Raw genomic sequence first — 14,711 nt, forward strand, 5'->3', positions numbered from 1 at the left:
TTGAAATAGATTGCATTTGGTTGTGAAAACATCTTGTTCAGTCTTTCACCCATGTTGTTTCTCCTGCACACATGGATGGGGAAACAAATGTTAACCTGTAGGGTCCATGAAAGAAAAGTCTCTAGAAATTGCACTTTGCACCTATAGTACATGCATTCACCCAGATGCAGTTTGGACTGGCTCCAACCGGACTCCACCGGTCATCATTCCTTGATCTCAGTGACCACCCCTGCAGCGATGGTGGAGCCCACGTACCTCAGCATGAAACGGCCCAGCTCCTTGTATTCCTTGTACAGCTCCAGTGGCACGGGCCGCTGGGTTTGTATCTCCACAATGGCATTCATGCCTTTCCCCAAACACTTCGGTTTCATCTTGAGCACCTCGCCGCTGCTCTTGTGCAGAACACTGATCAGCTTCCTCACGGTGGCTGGCTCACTGACGGTCTGGTAGTGCAGCAGGACGGGGAAGCCTTGCGTGACGGGGATCTCGATGTTAAAGAGGAGGATCCGGGCCCTGAAACGCGAACAGACTCTGATGGGCTCCGTGGGATGGCAGAACACACATCCGACGTTGATCTTGAGGATGTCCATTCCGGTGACCGTGAGGGTGACATGGTCTCCTGCTGCCGCCCAGGCCAGAGCCTCGTCATGTAGAGTGATACCTTTCACAGAGCAGGTCTCACTGGGAGGTACCGCCAGGATTCTGTCTCCGGTATGAACATAGCCAGCCTCAATCTTCCCCGTTACGCAGAAACCTGATCCCTGATCTTTGAAAACGTCCGAGATGCACAGTCTGAAAGGCTTGTCTATCGACCTCTGGGGAGGTTCGAAGTTATCGATCTGTTCCAGCAGGCAGGGTCCAGTGTACCAGGAGGTGAGTTCTGGAATTGAGCTCCTGGTGGTGAGGTTCTCCCCTGACAGGCCGCTGGTGGGGATGTAGAACACATCGGACTCCTTGAAGCCTGCCTGCTTGAGGAAATGGCCGAGTTTGAAGAGGATCTCCTGGAAGCGCTCCTGTTGCCAGTTCACTTGGTCCATCTTGTTGACGGCCACAGCCAGCTGAATGACGCCGAGAGATCGGACCAGCAGGCCATGCTCTCTGGTCTGACCCCCGGCCTCGAAGCCCGCCTCAAACTCCCCTCGGCTGGCGTCCACCACCAGCACCGCCACGTCGGCCTGTGCTGCTCCTGTGATCATGTTGGGGATGAAGTCTCTGTGTCCCGGTGCATCCATCAAGGTCACCATCTTAGAGGCCGTCTGGAACTTGGTCACGCCCACATCCATGGTGACACCTCTGTCCCTCTCCTCGCCGGTCTCATCCAGGACCCAAGCGAAGGCGAAGGAGGCCTTGCCCACCTTCTTGGACTCTTGCTCATACTTGTGCATGGTGCGCTTGTTCACGTCGCCCAACAGGTACAACAGGTGCCCCATTAGAGTGCTTTTGCCCGCATCCACGTGGCCTATAACAACTAAGTTCAACAGAGCTTTGCCCCCCTGTCTCTTCTCCAGCTCTGCCTTGACGTCGATCTGCTGCCTGGCCTTCCCCAGGGCACGTCCCAGGACGGGAGCCGAGGCGAGCCCATCTGCACCTCCTCCGTACTGTTTAGACGGGGTCTCGTGACGTTTGAAGGGGACCAATGAAGCAGCCATCATGTTTATGTCCCCATGGTTTCCGCCTCGGCCAGAGATAGTCATGCGGGCCACCTTGGGTATCACCTCTGACGCTCTTCTTTGCGGGAGCTGTTTTCTTTCCTGATTAGACCACCCATCCATCTCTGGATTGGTGGTACTAGTAGCCACGTCCAGTTTGATCTCCTCAGACAGGACTGCATCTAGTGCCTTCTGCGGGTCGTAACCACATTGGAAGGCCGCCTGGGTCAGGACCGAGTCCGGCACTGCATCTCCCAGTACGGTCCGCATCTGGTCCAGACATGAGAGCAGCTTAGCCTGATCGATCGGGTCGAGGTTGGCGTCCTCTACCTGTTCCACTTTGTGTGCTTGCCTCTCATGATGCTTGGAGTAGATGAATTGAGCTGCTGTTGTTGGTGAGATGCAGTAGTCATCATCGTAGTAATCATCGTAGTCGTCGTCATCATCGTCGTCGTAATCATCGCAGTTGTAACCCCCGACATGTCTGTGTCGAGGCATGTTTTTGTCTTCAGTGTCTTCTCTCTGTTAGTATAAGTATATGTCATTTCAGAGTCTGTTGATCTGCGTGTGTCTCACCTCCGCATACACGTCCTTATGAACAAATATGTGATGATGTCATAGGACGCTCCATTACAATATTCTCTGATTGGACAGTGACAAGCCAGTGAAGCCACAGAGGGCCCAAATGACAGGTACAGAACTAGCCAATGGGGGTCGGATCTGGCTGAAACCATGCCCAAATGTGGAGTCATACATACGTCATAGTGACATCATAGACCAGAGGTGCTCAAACCTTTTCACGTCAAGGGCTCCATCTGAAATTATTTTGTTGCAGGCACTCCCTGAAGAGATGTGTGTTAAAAAAACGTATACATTATTATTCAAAATGATCCAAAAAAGTTTAAGATGATTAAACACAAATAGCAGATGTACAAGCTCCCAGCTTTGAGAACCACTTTGAGAACCACTGTCATAGACGACGGACGTCATACACTAACCATGGGGTAGCCATATGCTGTTATTAGACCTTGTCTTCTTTTCATTCATAATCTCAGATCCGCCGTCCTTCCATATTTGGGCAAGACTGACGTCATCAGTATGACATCATCAACATGATGTCAGGCATGCCACACAGGGAAGCCATGTCATTGTTAGACCTGGTTAACTGTGGGTCTATCTATTTAGAAATCTCTGTGTTTCCACCCCCTGCATATCTTCGACTGATCAACTTGAAACTTGGCAGCTAGGGTCTTTTGACATAAAATTACACATTTCTTATTTATTTATTATTTTGGCATCTATTTTTAGGTATATCCTCATTATGACCACGAATAATGAGGACATGCTCTCATTGGCACTTTAACCATACATTTACATTACAGTTAACTGACACATTCTACTGACGTGGTAATCTAGCTCACACTAGGTAAGGTTTAGTTGTTTTAAGTCCTTGCAGTGTGAAATAGAGTTGGAGGACTGTAAGACTATCACTGGTTAGGTGTCTCACAGAGGGGCAAAGGTCAGCTATAGGACAGTGGTTCGGGGGAGTTCTAGGGGGTCCCAGCAAACGTAGTTAAGTACGTTTAACCACTTATACATTGGCTATTTTAAAAAAAAAGACGTTTTTCTTTTTTTTTTAATTACTTTTGGAAATTTTGACAACACATATGGGGGTCCCTGGCAGGCTGGCACAATATAGGCTATTTTCAGAAGGGGGTCCGTGGCCAAATACATGTGGGGTCCCTGACATTGGAACACTACTGAGCAACACAAGGAAGGAATGCTTAATATAAATTAATTTAACAGTGAAAACCTGGCTGGTAAGCCTTGCATAAATGATAGCTACAGAGAGATGTGGAGGGTCTAAACGAGAGAAGAAAAAAATTATAGAAATATAAGTTCTCTCAAAGGGTTCATTGTCACATTAGTGCAGTGTCACTTTGTTCCACAGGATGGCGATCTAACCACAAGAGAGACAGAGAGAGAGAGTGAGAGTGAGAGTGAGAGTGAGAGAGAGTGTGTGTGTTTGTGTGTGTGTGTGTGTGTGTGTGTGTGTGTGTGTGTGTGTGCGTGCGTGCGTGCGTGCGTGCGTGCGTGCGTGCGTGCGTGCGTGTGTGTGTGTGTGAGTGTGTGTGAGAGAGAGATATAACACACACAAAAATATATAAAGTACAATCGAACTGAGTGCAGGAATAAAAGAAGACACCTACTGGGGTCCTGTCAGACCTCGAGTCCCTTAAATATGACCTCATGTCGTCAACAACAACCCGCCAGCGTTGCCATGTCCACTTATTATAAGCGACTTTGGGCTCATTTTTCTGTGAAGTTGCTTGTTATATTGGTAGTTGCGGGTTGCGGTTTTTTGGGCTTGTTTCTAAAGTGTAGTTGCTTATTTGGGCTTAATTGTTTCCTAAATGTTATTTAAACCAGTGTTTTAACATTTTCATGTGAAGGACCCGGACCCCCAAAGTAATATGTATTTGTGCTAGGAACCCAATTCAAGATTTGTGTTGTTAATGTTTCAAAAATATTATTTTTCTTTTTACATTTTCTTCACGTTTTTTTGTGTGTTGAAAATAGCAGATCTACAAGCTCATAACACATCGCTGTGAGCTTGTAGATCTGCTATTTTCAAATAGCAAGGTCTCAAGCCTAGTCTGAAGTTTCTTTTGGGCTTGTTTTCATAGACCTGGTTGCTTTTTTCTCTCACAAAAGCTGGCAACCCGTTGCACTATGTTTTGTTGAGTGTCCAGTACATCAGTGGTGGCGTGTTCAGTGTACAGTGAGTGAGCATCTATCTATTGTACTGTCAATGTTCATGTTCAGGTTTATGTAGCTTACAGTCAATGGTATATGGTATAAGTCGATGTACAAAGCATGGTGAAACGTTTGTTTATGTACAGTCAGTCAGTGGTGAAATGAAATGTCAGTTTATGTAGTCAATGGTGTTTATTTTCAGACAGATATAGTCAATCAGAATCAGAGAATCAGCATCAATCTTTAATCACAATCACATCACATTACAAGTAAGGTGTGTTAAATGCTTAGTTGTGCAGGCTCATTGCGGTTAAAAGATAGATAGAGTCATCTCATAAAAGAGAGAGGAGAGGCATAATATGACCAATCTGCATAATACAATTAATGTGACTAAAGTGCATTATAAATAAGAGTCATAAATGTAGGTATACAAATGGAGTCCCTGTACACTCACTGTGTACATGTATGTACAATGTACAGTGAGTGGTTTATGTAGTCAATGCTGGCTGTGTGATAGCCCTAGGATGGCTGTGATATTGCATGCATTTCATGTACTTATATACATGAAATGTGTGTAATATCACAGCCATTCTACGGCTAGCTGTGTGATACATACATAATATCCACTGTTTTGGTTTTGGGATAAGACTGCAAAATGTATGTAATGTAACAAGTTTAAATGTTGTCTTTTCCTGATCTTAAGGACCACAGTCACCACACCAGTGGTCTGTTATATTTAGTGCTTTGACTATGATTCGTGTCACACTTGACATTACTGTACAAACACACACAGGTCAGCAATGACACGTATCCTATGACCATTCACCTCTGGCCATAAAGGAGTGCAGCGTATCTTCTGAACATTGAAAAAAATTACAAAAAATTGTCATTTGATTTGGTCTCGGCCCAGTTGTTTAACTGCATAACATTATCACAATCACTTTAATTATAACTGTATCTGTTTGTTTCCCCTCTGGCCATGAAATGTACTTGAACAGAAGTGGACTATGGAGGATGTCAGTGGACCTGGTGTGAGCTGTCAGTCAAGCTGGACTTCCACGGCTCAGCTGTCTGACGTTCTTCTGTCGGTTCTCCTCCTCGATGGAACGGAGCAGCTGGAGACGGCTGCACATAAAGAGTATGTGTGCATTTAGGTCTAAGGCCGCAACTATCGATTATTTTATTGATTACTTTTTTGATTTATCGAATAATCGACAAGCGTGGTTTAACAAATATGTTTAAAATGTTGTATGTATCAACGAATCGATACTTTGTCGCGCAATAACTGTGCAAATAGCTGATGTACAAGCTCAGCTATTTTCGCTATTCTTTATTCTCTATTCTTTTTAACTTTTCGCCTATGACATGCCCAAAATAGGGATAGATTATTAATCAGTTATTTTATTAAATGATCGATTATTCTTTTATAATGGATTAGATTAGTTCGATTAACTGTTGCAGCCCCATTCATGTCCCCTACGCACTGTGATTATCTACTGCGGTCACGCTGGCCGCTCTTCAGAGAGAGTTCAGTGATTATCTGTCTGCAGTTTGTCTTGCTGGTGTCCCTGACTGACAGATTTAGACCTGGAAGGCATCTGTGTCACTTAAGATTTCTTTGGCTATTCAAAAATAGCAGATATACAAGCTCATAGCGTGGCACCGAGTGCCGCGCTATGAGCTTGTAGATCTGCTATTTTTGAAAAATCTTGATAAAATATTTTTTGTATTTTTTGCAAAAAACTGTTAGGATTTAGAAAAAGAAATGTAATAGGCCTCAGGCCTTAATGGGTTAAACAGATAACGAAGGCAATCTTTATTTCTCTCTCTCTCTCTCCTTCCTTGTTTTCTATTCTATCCTTCCTTCCTGTCTTTCTTTCTTTCTCTCTTGCATTCCCCTCCCTCCTTTGTCTCTCTTGTTTCTTCGCTCTTTCGTTCATATCCCTCACTGTTGTCATCATCCTCGCTCTTGACTCCTTCCTCCCCCTCTCACCCTCTCTCCTCCTCCTCCTCCTCCTCCTCTCCCAGCTGTACTCCAGTGTTGTTGGAACAGGAGACGGCGGGTGACCCCTGTGTCCTGACGCTGACCTGTGAGCCCCAGACTGTCATCAGCAGCCTGCTGCTCACCAGCCAAGCCAGAACCACTGAGCTCTACTCCCCCACCGGAGACTACTGTGGCACCTGCCGCGGTGTCCAGACAGACAGGTAGGCCATTTTACAATTTAGGCATCAACGCTTAAGCCCATTGGCCTCGATTCACTAAGCAATTTACGACCATATTTTGATCTTACCAGCATTTAAGACAATTTTATTCAGCAAAATATTGTCTTAAATGCCGGTAAGATCAAAATATGGTCGTAAATTGCTTAGTGAATCGGGGCCATAGTCCATATTCACACGGTGGCCATTTTGGAATTTAACATTGCGTTGCTGTGGCAACTGGGGTGGCATTTCATTGACTTAATCGGAATATGGCCGCCGTGTGAATATGGTCTATAGTCCCATTCAAACCGGAAAAGCATCTGTGTCATTTTAGATTTTAGCTATATATATATATATGTATGTATATATTATGACATACTTTATGACATAGTCCTAAGAGTTTTTCAGAAAACTCTTAGGATTTAGAACAGTGGTTTAGAACAGTAGTTCTAAAACATTTCGAAAGTGTAGAATCATTTAGATTTTTTTAACACAAATCTTCTCTTCCGGGGGTCCTTGGCACGAAAAGGTTTGAGAACTACTGATTTAGAAGGCATTTGTAGAATGCCTTCTAAACCTGTGACATGTCGTCTCCTTCTGTTTGCTGCTAGCGCTGCAGACACAGAACCCCTCTACACAACACAACTGAACCTGGACAATCCCTCCGCTTCGTGTCAAGTGAAGGTAAGGTGTCCCTCATGTTCTCTCTGTTCCTCTCTTCTTCTCTCTGTCATTTGTTCTGTTGTTCTGAGGCAGTGTTGATTTTGACAGCAAATTTGTATTTAGTTTTAGTCATAGTCTTTTGAATGAAACTCATCTGAAATGTTTTAGTTTTTGTCTAGTAATTTTAGCCGACTAAATCAACTGTAGATTTAGTCGACTAAAATCTTATGATATCTAGTCGACTAAATGTACAGTTGATTTAGTCGACTAAAATGTATTTTGGCGGGCCTTGATGGCGTCGTAATGGCAGATTTTACACTTGGTTGCATGATGAAAATAGCTGATCTACTGCAATGCGTTGTGCGCTTCTAGATCTGCTATTTTCAGAGCGCAACACCCGAGCGCAACCAAACATAAAAGGACTTGTCTTTTAGTTTTACTGGATCTATTCTCCACTAGTCCCTCATTAACATTTTAGTGTAGTTTTTATTTGTTGACGAAATTGTGGATATATTTAGTATAACAATGATAATCGACTGGTTCTTTAGAACCGGACTCAAGAGCCACTTTGAAGGCCTAGCTGGGTTGTAAGGCCAGCTAGTCGTCCTGAATATGCAATCTGTGATTAACTGGGTTGTAGGGCCAGCCAATCTCCTGGTACTCGGGAGAGAGTTAAGATGTCTCTCGGAATCGCACTGGAACGTGTCTATCTGAGAGGTTTCGAGCCTGTTCTTATAATGCTGGCTTGCGGTCCTGACATCACTATGATGATGTCAGATAGTGTCAGACGTCTCCATATATGGAGATGCCGATGTAAGTTATGGCCAAATATGGGATCAAGACTTCAGCCCTGGACGTGATGGCTATGTCTATACATGGAGTTTCGGGGAAGGGTTGGCTGAGGTCAGACTCCGTACATATGGCACGTTTGGGTCTCTATGACGACTTTGCAGGTCTATTATCTCCATCTATGGGGATATCCAATAGGCTATTGCTGGCAACTATGCCCTGAATGTTTCCTCTAAATATGCCCTGAATGTTCGTAACATTTAGTTTAGTTTTAGTCATCGTAGCTTAGTTTTTATTTAGTTTGAGGTCTGTTCTGAGGTCTGTTCACACTCTCTTTTGCCCCCCCCCCCCAGCTCCTCTCCCTGGGCGGTCGGAGCAGTGTGGCAGTGGGTCGGATCGTTGTGGGCTTGCGTCCCGCCGCCGCTCGCCAACAACACGCCCACGTAGCCGTCAGCCTGTCTCCCAGCTTCGACATGCAGCACGTCCAGAGTCTGGTGGAGGAGATGGGGGCGAGCCTGTCCCCCGGAGCCCAGAGCCTCATGGAGATGGTGAACTTCCAGCAGAAGGTAAGGGGTTCTACCGTACCACGCTTTTAAATGTTTCTCATGCTCCGTCAAAGAAAGAATTGTTATTATATAGGAGCGCTCTATTGGCGCAGAGGTATGAAATTATTAAAAGCATGGAGTATATAGCTTTCTGCATAGCAGAAATGGAAATTCAAACATATTTTTAAATACTAGCAGTTCCGCTACGCGGCCCTCACAACTCCGTTGCAGCACCGATCCGACCGATATGACCGAGATCTCTGTATCTGTCAGTCCTTGTCCCATACCCATATATGGGCATTCCCCCTTTTGTGCCCAAATATGGAGCTGAGTGTTTTGTTTTCGCCTGATGCCATGACGACTCATTGAGGTTAGACAACACACTCCATATGTGGACGAAGCTGCGTTGGGAACGCCTTATATGGTTATGGCTGAGTCATAGTAACATGAGCGTGACCACGTGATCCGCCGACCAGCTGGTCCTCCCATTAGCCGATTTTTAGCGGCGCTAGCCGCTCTATACCTTTAGGTATAGAGCGGATCCTGCTCTATACCTGACTTTGTCCGTGTGCGTGCGTCAACAAAGTGATTGGTCAAGCTTCACGTGACACATGGCTATAAACACATTATAAACACATATCGATGACAAAATGTATCAAAGGCGCCGCTACCTTCACACAGGGTGAGATTTTTAATATGACAAACAGATGACAGCTTCCGTTTGCGGCTTTCAGGAGGCGTAGTTACAGACTTTATGGAGCATTCATTCAGTTGTCAGGCTTGAGAGACTGTTTGCTTCCTAACTATCATTCATTCATTGAGCTGAGGACACCCTGGAAACCCCTCGAGGACCTTTAACCCAGTGACATCTGTGTCATTTTAGATTTCTTTGGGCTATTCAAAGTAAAAAATAGCATATATAACCATTATTTTAGCCAAAGTATAGAATAATGGTTATAGCTATAATCTAGATAATGACACAGAATGCGTTCCTGGTCTTAATGGGTTAATATTTCTCCTCAGAAAAACAAATAACGCACATCCTCCGTTCTTTGGTACTGAGCTTTAACTGTATGAACAGTGATACTGAAACAAAAATAGGGCTTGCAACTCACTTTTATGCTCCAAGGTTTTATTCAAACAAACAGCAGACGTTTCAACCCTTTCGGTCTTTTTCAAGTTAATATTTCTCCTGACATACATAGTAATCCATCCTGTCCATAAACTCGTGTTGATAATATGTATCTGTAACTGACTGTGTCTTGGTGTTCCTGCAGAACCAGACAGCCAGTGGACTGGGGAGCCTGCTGCCTCTCCTGATGGGAGGTGGGACCCTGTCTGCCCTGGCAGGAGGAGCCCACCACGGCCCTCCTTCCACAGTAAGGAATGAAGTATTGTCGGGCAGAAACCTCTTATCTCCATTTTTTAACATTATGTTTTTTCGTGAATGAATCCCTACTTTGTCCTACTACAATGTCACAAAAGTAGCAAAAATGGCCGATCTGCAAGCTCAAATCTGTCGCATCGCAATGCGTTTTGAGCTGCTATTTTTTCATTTGAATCCTGAAAAGTAACAGTTTTGGACATATCTCACCTGACAGCAACAGTATGTTTTATAAATTATGGAAAAGGGTGGGAAAACCCGACGGGGGTCCTTGATAATGTTGAGAAGAAGTTTGAGAAGTTTGTAACCTACTGTACTTTCTTTATCTTCTTTTCCAGTTTCCAGTCGGCAGCAGCAGCAGCCATGGTCTTCTTCCACCAGATTCCAGTTGTGCAGACTCGGCTTCAGCAGTGCAGAATGGAGACCTGCGCTCAGATGAGTCCAGCTGTGCCTCCTCCAGTGGTGGAAGAAGTACTATTTGTTTTACTTAAGTAAAAGTGTCAGCTCCACAATGAATGTACATATACTCTGTACGTATATGTTAATGCCGATACCATTTTTAATACAGGAGAGTTATCAATTATTGTGCTTAAAGCAACAATACATGTTTCATGTCCTACCCCGGTGCTCGAACCTGGGTCTCCCATAGAATAGAATAGTCCCCACTCCTTGGTGTATTTTTTGTCACTATACAGTATGTGTGTGTGTGTGTGTGTCACACACACACACACACACACACACACACACACACACACACACATATGTGAAATTCGTCCTCTGCATTTACCCATCCTATAACAACAAGGAGCAGTGAGCAGCCATTCGCTCGGGGAGGTATTATGGGTTAAGAGTCTTGCTCAGGGACATACATCGACACTTTGCTGGCCTGGAATCGTACCTGGGGCAACTAAGGGCTCTGGCTCCCCGGGCGGGCTCACTAACCACTCAGCTATGCCCCCCCCCCTCTCCCATGAGACCTAACCTCTGCCGCTCATTCAAGCGAGAATCCCCACTCTGAGTACATCTTTAATGTAGTAGCGTGTCTCAGTTGAACGTGACTGAGCCCTTCTCCGTTCTATCGTGAATGGATTTGAAAACGTAGTTTCAAAGGGACGTGTTGTAAACTTGCTGTCTTGTTTCCCGTTCCAGCGCCCAGGAGAACCTCCGCCCAGATGGCAGATATGATGTCCCAATTCCTGAATGCCCAGGCGTCGGGGCAGGGGTGTGGCCAGGCTTTAAGCTCCACCCCTGACCTTCTGCCCATGCTCCAGGACGTTTGCGGTCAGGTGACCCAGTGCAGGCTGGACGCTAACGCCGCAGCCAGGGCTAGGTGAGTACAACCACACTAGTACTGTACTATTGTGGGGCAGCCATAACTGAATGGTTAGAGAGCCCGCTTGGGAAGCCCACCTGGGAAGCCAAAGGTCCCAGGTTTGATTCCAGGCCTGGGTAATGTGTCGAAGTGTCCCTGAGCAAGACACATATTTGTTTTTTTCCTGAGGTTATTCAACTGCGTGTCAAGGTTGGATAACGAGAGCAATGATGAATGCAGGGTGATAATAATTAATTAATTACATAAACAGACCAGAGCCTATTTATTATGAAGGCAATGACAAATTGCCATTATTAAGTACTAGAGGGTCTAAGTGGTTAAAATGAATTGATATTGATGAATTTCAAATATTATCAAAGTATTCTGTGGCACCCCTGGACTTGCGTCATGGTACCCTAAGGTGCAACTGCACCCACTTTGAGAAACCATACTCTGGGTTAGGCAGAGGTATTTAGTTACAAACCAATCACTACATACTGTAGGAATCCAGTGAGGAGACAATGGACGTTATTCGACTGTGTGTGTGTGCGTACGTGTGTCTGTGCGTGTGAAAGATCGCTCACTCTCATGTGTGTCATGGAAGACGCTAACACACACGCATCACTAAACCTATCCAGTAACTTGAACAGTGCATCCAAAATTGTTTTAAAGCATTGATGCTGCCTTGTGTGATGATCGTTACAACTGAGATATTCTACCCACATGGAAGAATTCTGCATGTGCTGCTGTGTTGGTGTGGCGTTGGTTTCAATGAGGCCTATTGTCAGGGTTGACAGTCACATGTAGGAGCTGTACAGTCGTTTCTCTGTTCACATCCAGAGAGAGAGAGACGGGACGTTTAGGACCGCAACAAACCGGTAGGTCCCTCGTCACCGACACAAAGCTGTTAAAAGTTATCACATGATTTAAAATAATTAGATCTATGTTTATATGTGAGGGATATGAGAAATGTATTAGTGCTACGGAATTAAGTGGTGCTATAATTGTCTCAATTACTGCATAATTGTCAGAATCGTTTCCATTCATCTGTCTAAATTTATGTGCTGAACGTTTTTTAATACATTTTCAAACATTTGTGTTGTGAGCTTGTAGACTTGCCGTTTCCATTATTTCTTTAAACATTTTGAAAGTATAACATTATTATGTCCTGTGCGCCTGTTTATACAACAACATTAAAACATATATTTATATGTTTCAATGTTCAATGCCAAAAACACAATTAAATCAACGCAATTTCTATGACAATGGTCAACAGTATACTTACTGACCTGATGAGGACCGAAACATCTCAATAAAGTGATCCTTTACCTGGAAGATGGTGTGCAGGCTCTACAAAGAAAGGAGCAGACACTATTGAAACTGGAACACTATCAAATTGAAGCTGATCAATGGGCACTCTTCCTGATTGGCTGCAATTGGCAACCCACCTGAAATTGTATTTTCTGTTTATTATAGAGCTGGAGAGATCAGAATACAGAGCTTTGACTTTTTAACACAAAACCTTTTTGTTTTAAACAAATAATATCACTTTTACCTTAAGTTACTATTTATCACAATGAAAACAAAATGTCCAATTCATTTCAGTGTAACATCATTAAAATCTTTTGTGTTTTGCCATTTATTTAGGGGCCCACTTATATATCGTCACAGCTCGCGGCCCACAGGTTGAGAATCACTGCTCTAGAATAACGTCGTTTGATTCTATCTCTCCCTCTTGTGTTCTCCCTGTCTCCCTCTCACGCTCTTTCTCCTCTCTCTCCTCTCCCTCCCTGCAGGGACCTGGGTGACATCATGGAGCGGCGTTTGGAGGAGATGGAGAAGAGGTTAAAGGAGCACATGGACCGTCGCCTGGACGCCCTGGAGGAGAAACTGGACAAGGCTCTGCAGGCAGCCATGCCTCTGCTATCCCTCAACCCCCCAGCAGGGGGCGACGGCGGCGGCAGCAGCATCCCACAGCACAACCCCACCTCCCACACTTAAAAGCCCTGGGTTTATACTCAGTCCGTTGCGCGCAGGTGTCGCTCAACCGGAAATAGCCAACCTACCTACAAGCGAGGTGGCGCATGACGAGCTTGTAGATCGGCTGTTTTCGGTTCGCACGACACTGGCGCGCAACCAAAGTATAAATCACGCCTTAGCATCTCCTGGGGACTGACCACAGGCGCCTTAAGCTAACCCTAGAAAGCTTACAAATGACGTGTGTGTCTGTCTGTCACATGCATGTTGAGGAGAAGAGGTGACACGGACGGGACAAGGTGCTACATCAGCCAGGAAAGAGGAGGGTTGAGCACCGCAGGGGGGGGTGCGACTTAGTTTTGGCTGTTTACGACTACGAAGGGTGACCCTCAGTGGTGGACAAAGTATATACTCAAGTGCTCAAAAGTAGAAATTGCGAAGATTTTTTTCCCGAATATTTCCATAACTTTTCTGACATTTCCAGAAATATTGAAGAAAAGTAGATCCACAAGCTCCCAACATGTTGCTCTGAGGCACGTTGTGAGATTGTAGATCTGCTATTTTCACTATATTTGAAATAGGGCTTTAATGGTTAATTCTTGACAATTTAAAAATCCCAAACAGTCCCTTCCTGGAAATGTAGTACAATATTTCAATTTAAAATGTAGTATGTACTTAGTTACTGTCCACCACATGTAACCCAGAACCTTCCCATAACGTCAAACTTTCCAGAACCCATGAAGTTCTGTGACGTTTTCATCCTATAATACATTTCTAAACCCAAAACCCCCCCAAAAAAACTGCCACTGTGTGGGACTAAACACAAAAACAACATATCAATGTCACTAACAAGACACGCCACAACGTGCAGAATTACTACGCGCAGTCTGTAGGCCACTTCATACTGCTCAGCACACATCTGCCCCCTCGCAGCATAATTCATTGCGGCCAACACAAACTCACAACATTACAGTCGGCCATGTTGTTCCTTAGCGTCATCGCCGACCACCGCCCAACGAGACCCAAGTGAGGTCAGACAACACACTCCATATTTGGGCATAGCTCCATTGGGAACATCTCCTATTATGGCTTTATATATTATAGAGACCAACAAACACAAAGCACCGCGCAGCGGATAGGGGGGAGGGGCGCGCAGCGCCCCGACCCTCTAGTTTGTTTACATTTCCATTATAACGACAACCACCCCTGAACGAGGAGGTACTGAATGCAATAAAAAATAAAACTCATTCATAAAAAGCTAAATCTATAAGCTCACAATTTGCATTGTGAGCTTGTACATCTGCTATTTTTGGTAGTTTAGCAAAACAAATGATATTGTAAGTTCTGGGTTCCCAGGGTTAGTAGCTAGCTACTACGTAACCCTAACGTCCTGAGCCCAAATTATGTTCTGGGAACCTTGCCTGAATCCGAGC

General features: G+C 44.8%; 2 protein-coding genes across 2 annotated transcripts; one reads left to right on the plus strand and one right to left on the minus strand.

Annotated features, from left to right (window-relative positions):
* Nucleotides 1-203: 203 nt before the first annotated feature.
* On the minus strand, nt 204-2,147 carry LOC311060049 (HBS1-like protein; the record flags this gene model as incomplete). Its single annotated transcript, XM_084078177.1, has 1 exon — nt 204-2,147. The coding sequence occupies one exon, from the start codon at nt 2,145-2,147 to the stop codon at nt 204-206; it is 1,944 nt and encodes a 647-aa protein (XP_083934303.1).
* Nucleotides 2,148-4,382: 2,235 nt separating this feature from the next.
* cUnh10orf88 (chromosome Un C10orf88 homolog) lies at nt 4,383-13,855 on the plus strand. The gene is made up of 9 exons (XM_084077693.1): nt 4,383-4,431; nt 5,405-5,544; nt 6,435-6,611; nt 7,220-7,292; nt 8,414-8,626; nt 9,883-9,984; nt 10,328-10,460; nt 11,139-11,319; nt 13,098-13,855. Exons 2-9 carry the CDS (start codon nt 5,414-5,416, stop codon nt 13,300-13,302), a joined length of 1,215 nt encoding a protein of 404 aa, XP_083933819.1. The 5' UTR covers nt 4,383-4,431; nt 5,405-5,413; the 3' UTR covers nt 13,303-13,855.
* The last annotated feature ends 856 nt before the right edge of the window (nt 13,856-14,711 follow it).

This window comes from Gymnoscopelus microlampas (genome assembly GCF_963454915.1).
Source record: "Gymnoscopelus microlampas genome assembly, chromosome: 14".
Lineage (NCBI taxonomy): Eukaryota > Metazoa > Chordata > Actinopteri > Myctophiformes > Myctophidae > Gymnoscopelus > Gymnoscopelus microlampas.

Coding starts and splice junctions, on each gene's coding strand:
- cUnh10orf88 (XM_084077693.1), top strand. CDS start 5,414: ATGGAGGATGTCAGTGGACCTGGTGTGAGCTGTCAGTCAAGCTGGACT. Junction 5,545..6,434: donor GAGACGGCTGCACATAAAGA/GTATGTGTGCAT, acceptor CTCCTCTCCCAG/CTGTACTCCAGTGTTGTTGG. Junction 9,985..10,327: donor ACCACGGCCCTCCTTCCACA/GTAAGGAATGAA, acceptor CTTCTTTTCCAG/TTTCCAGTCGGCAGCAGCAG.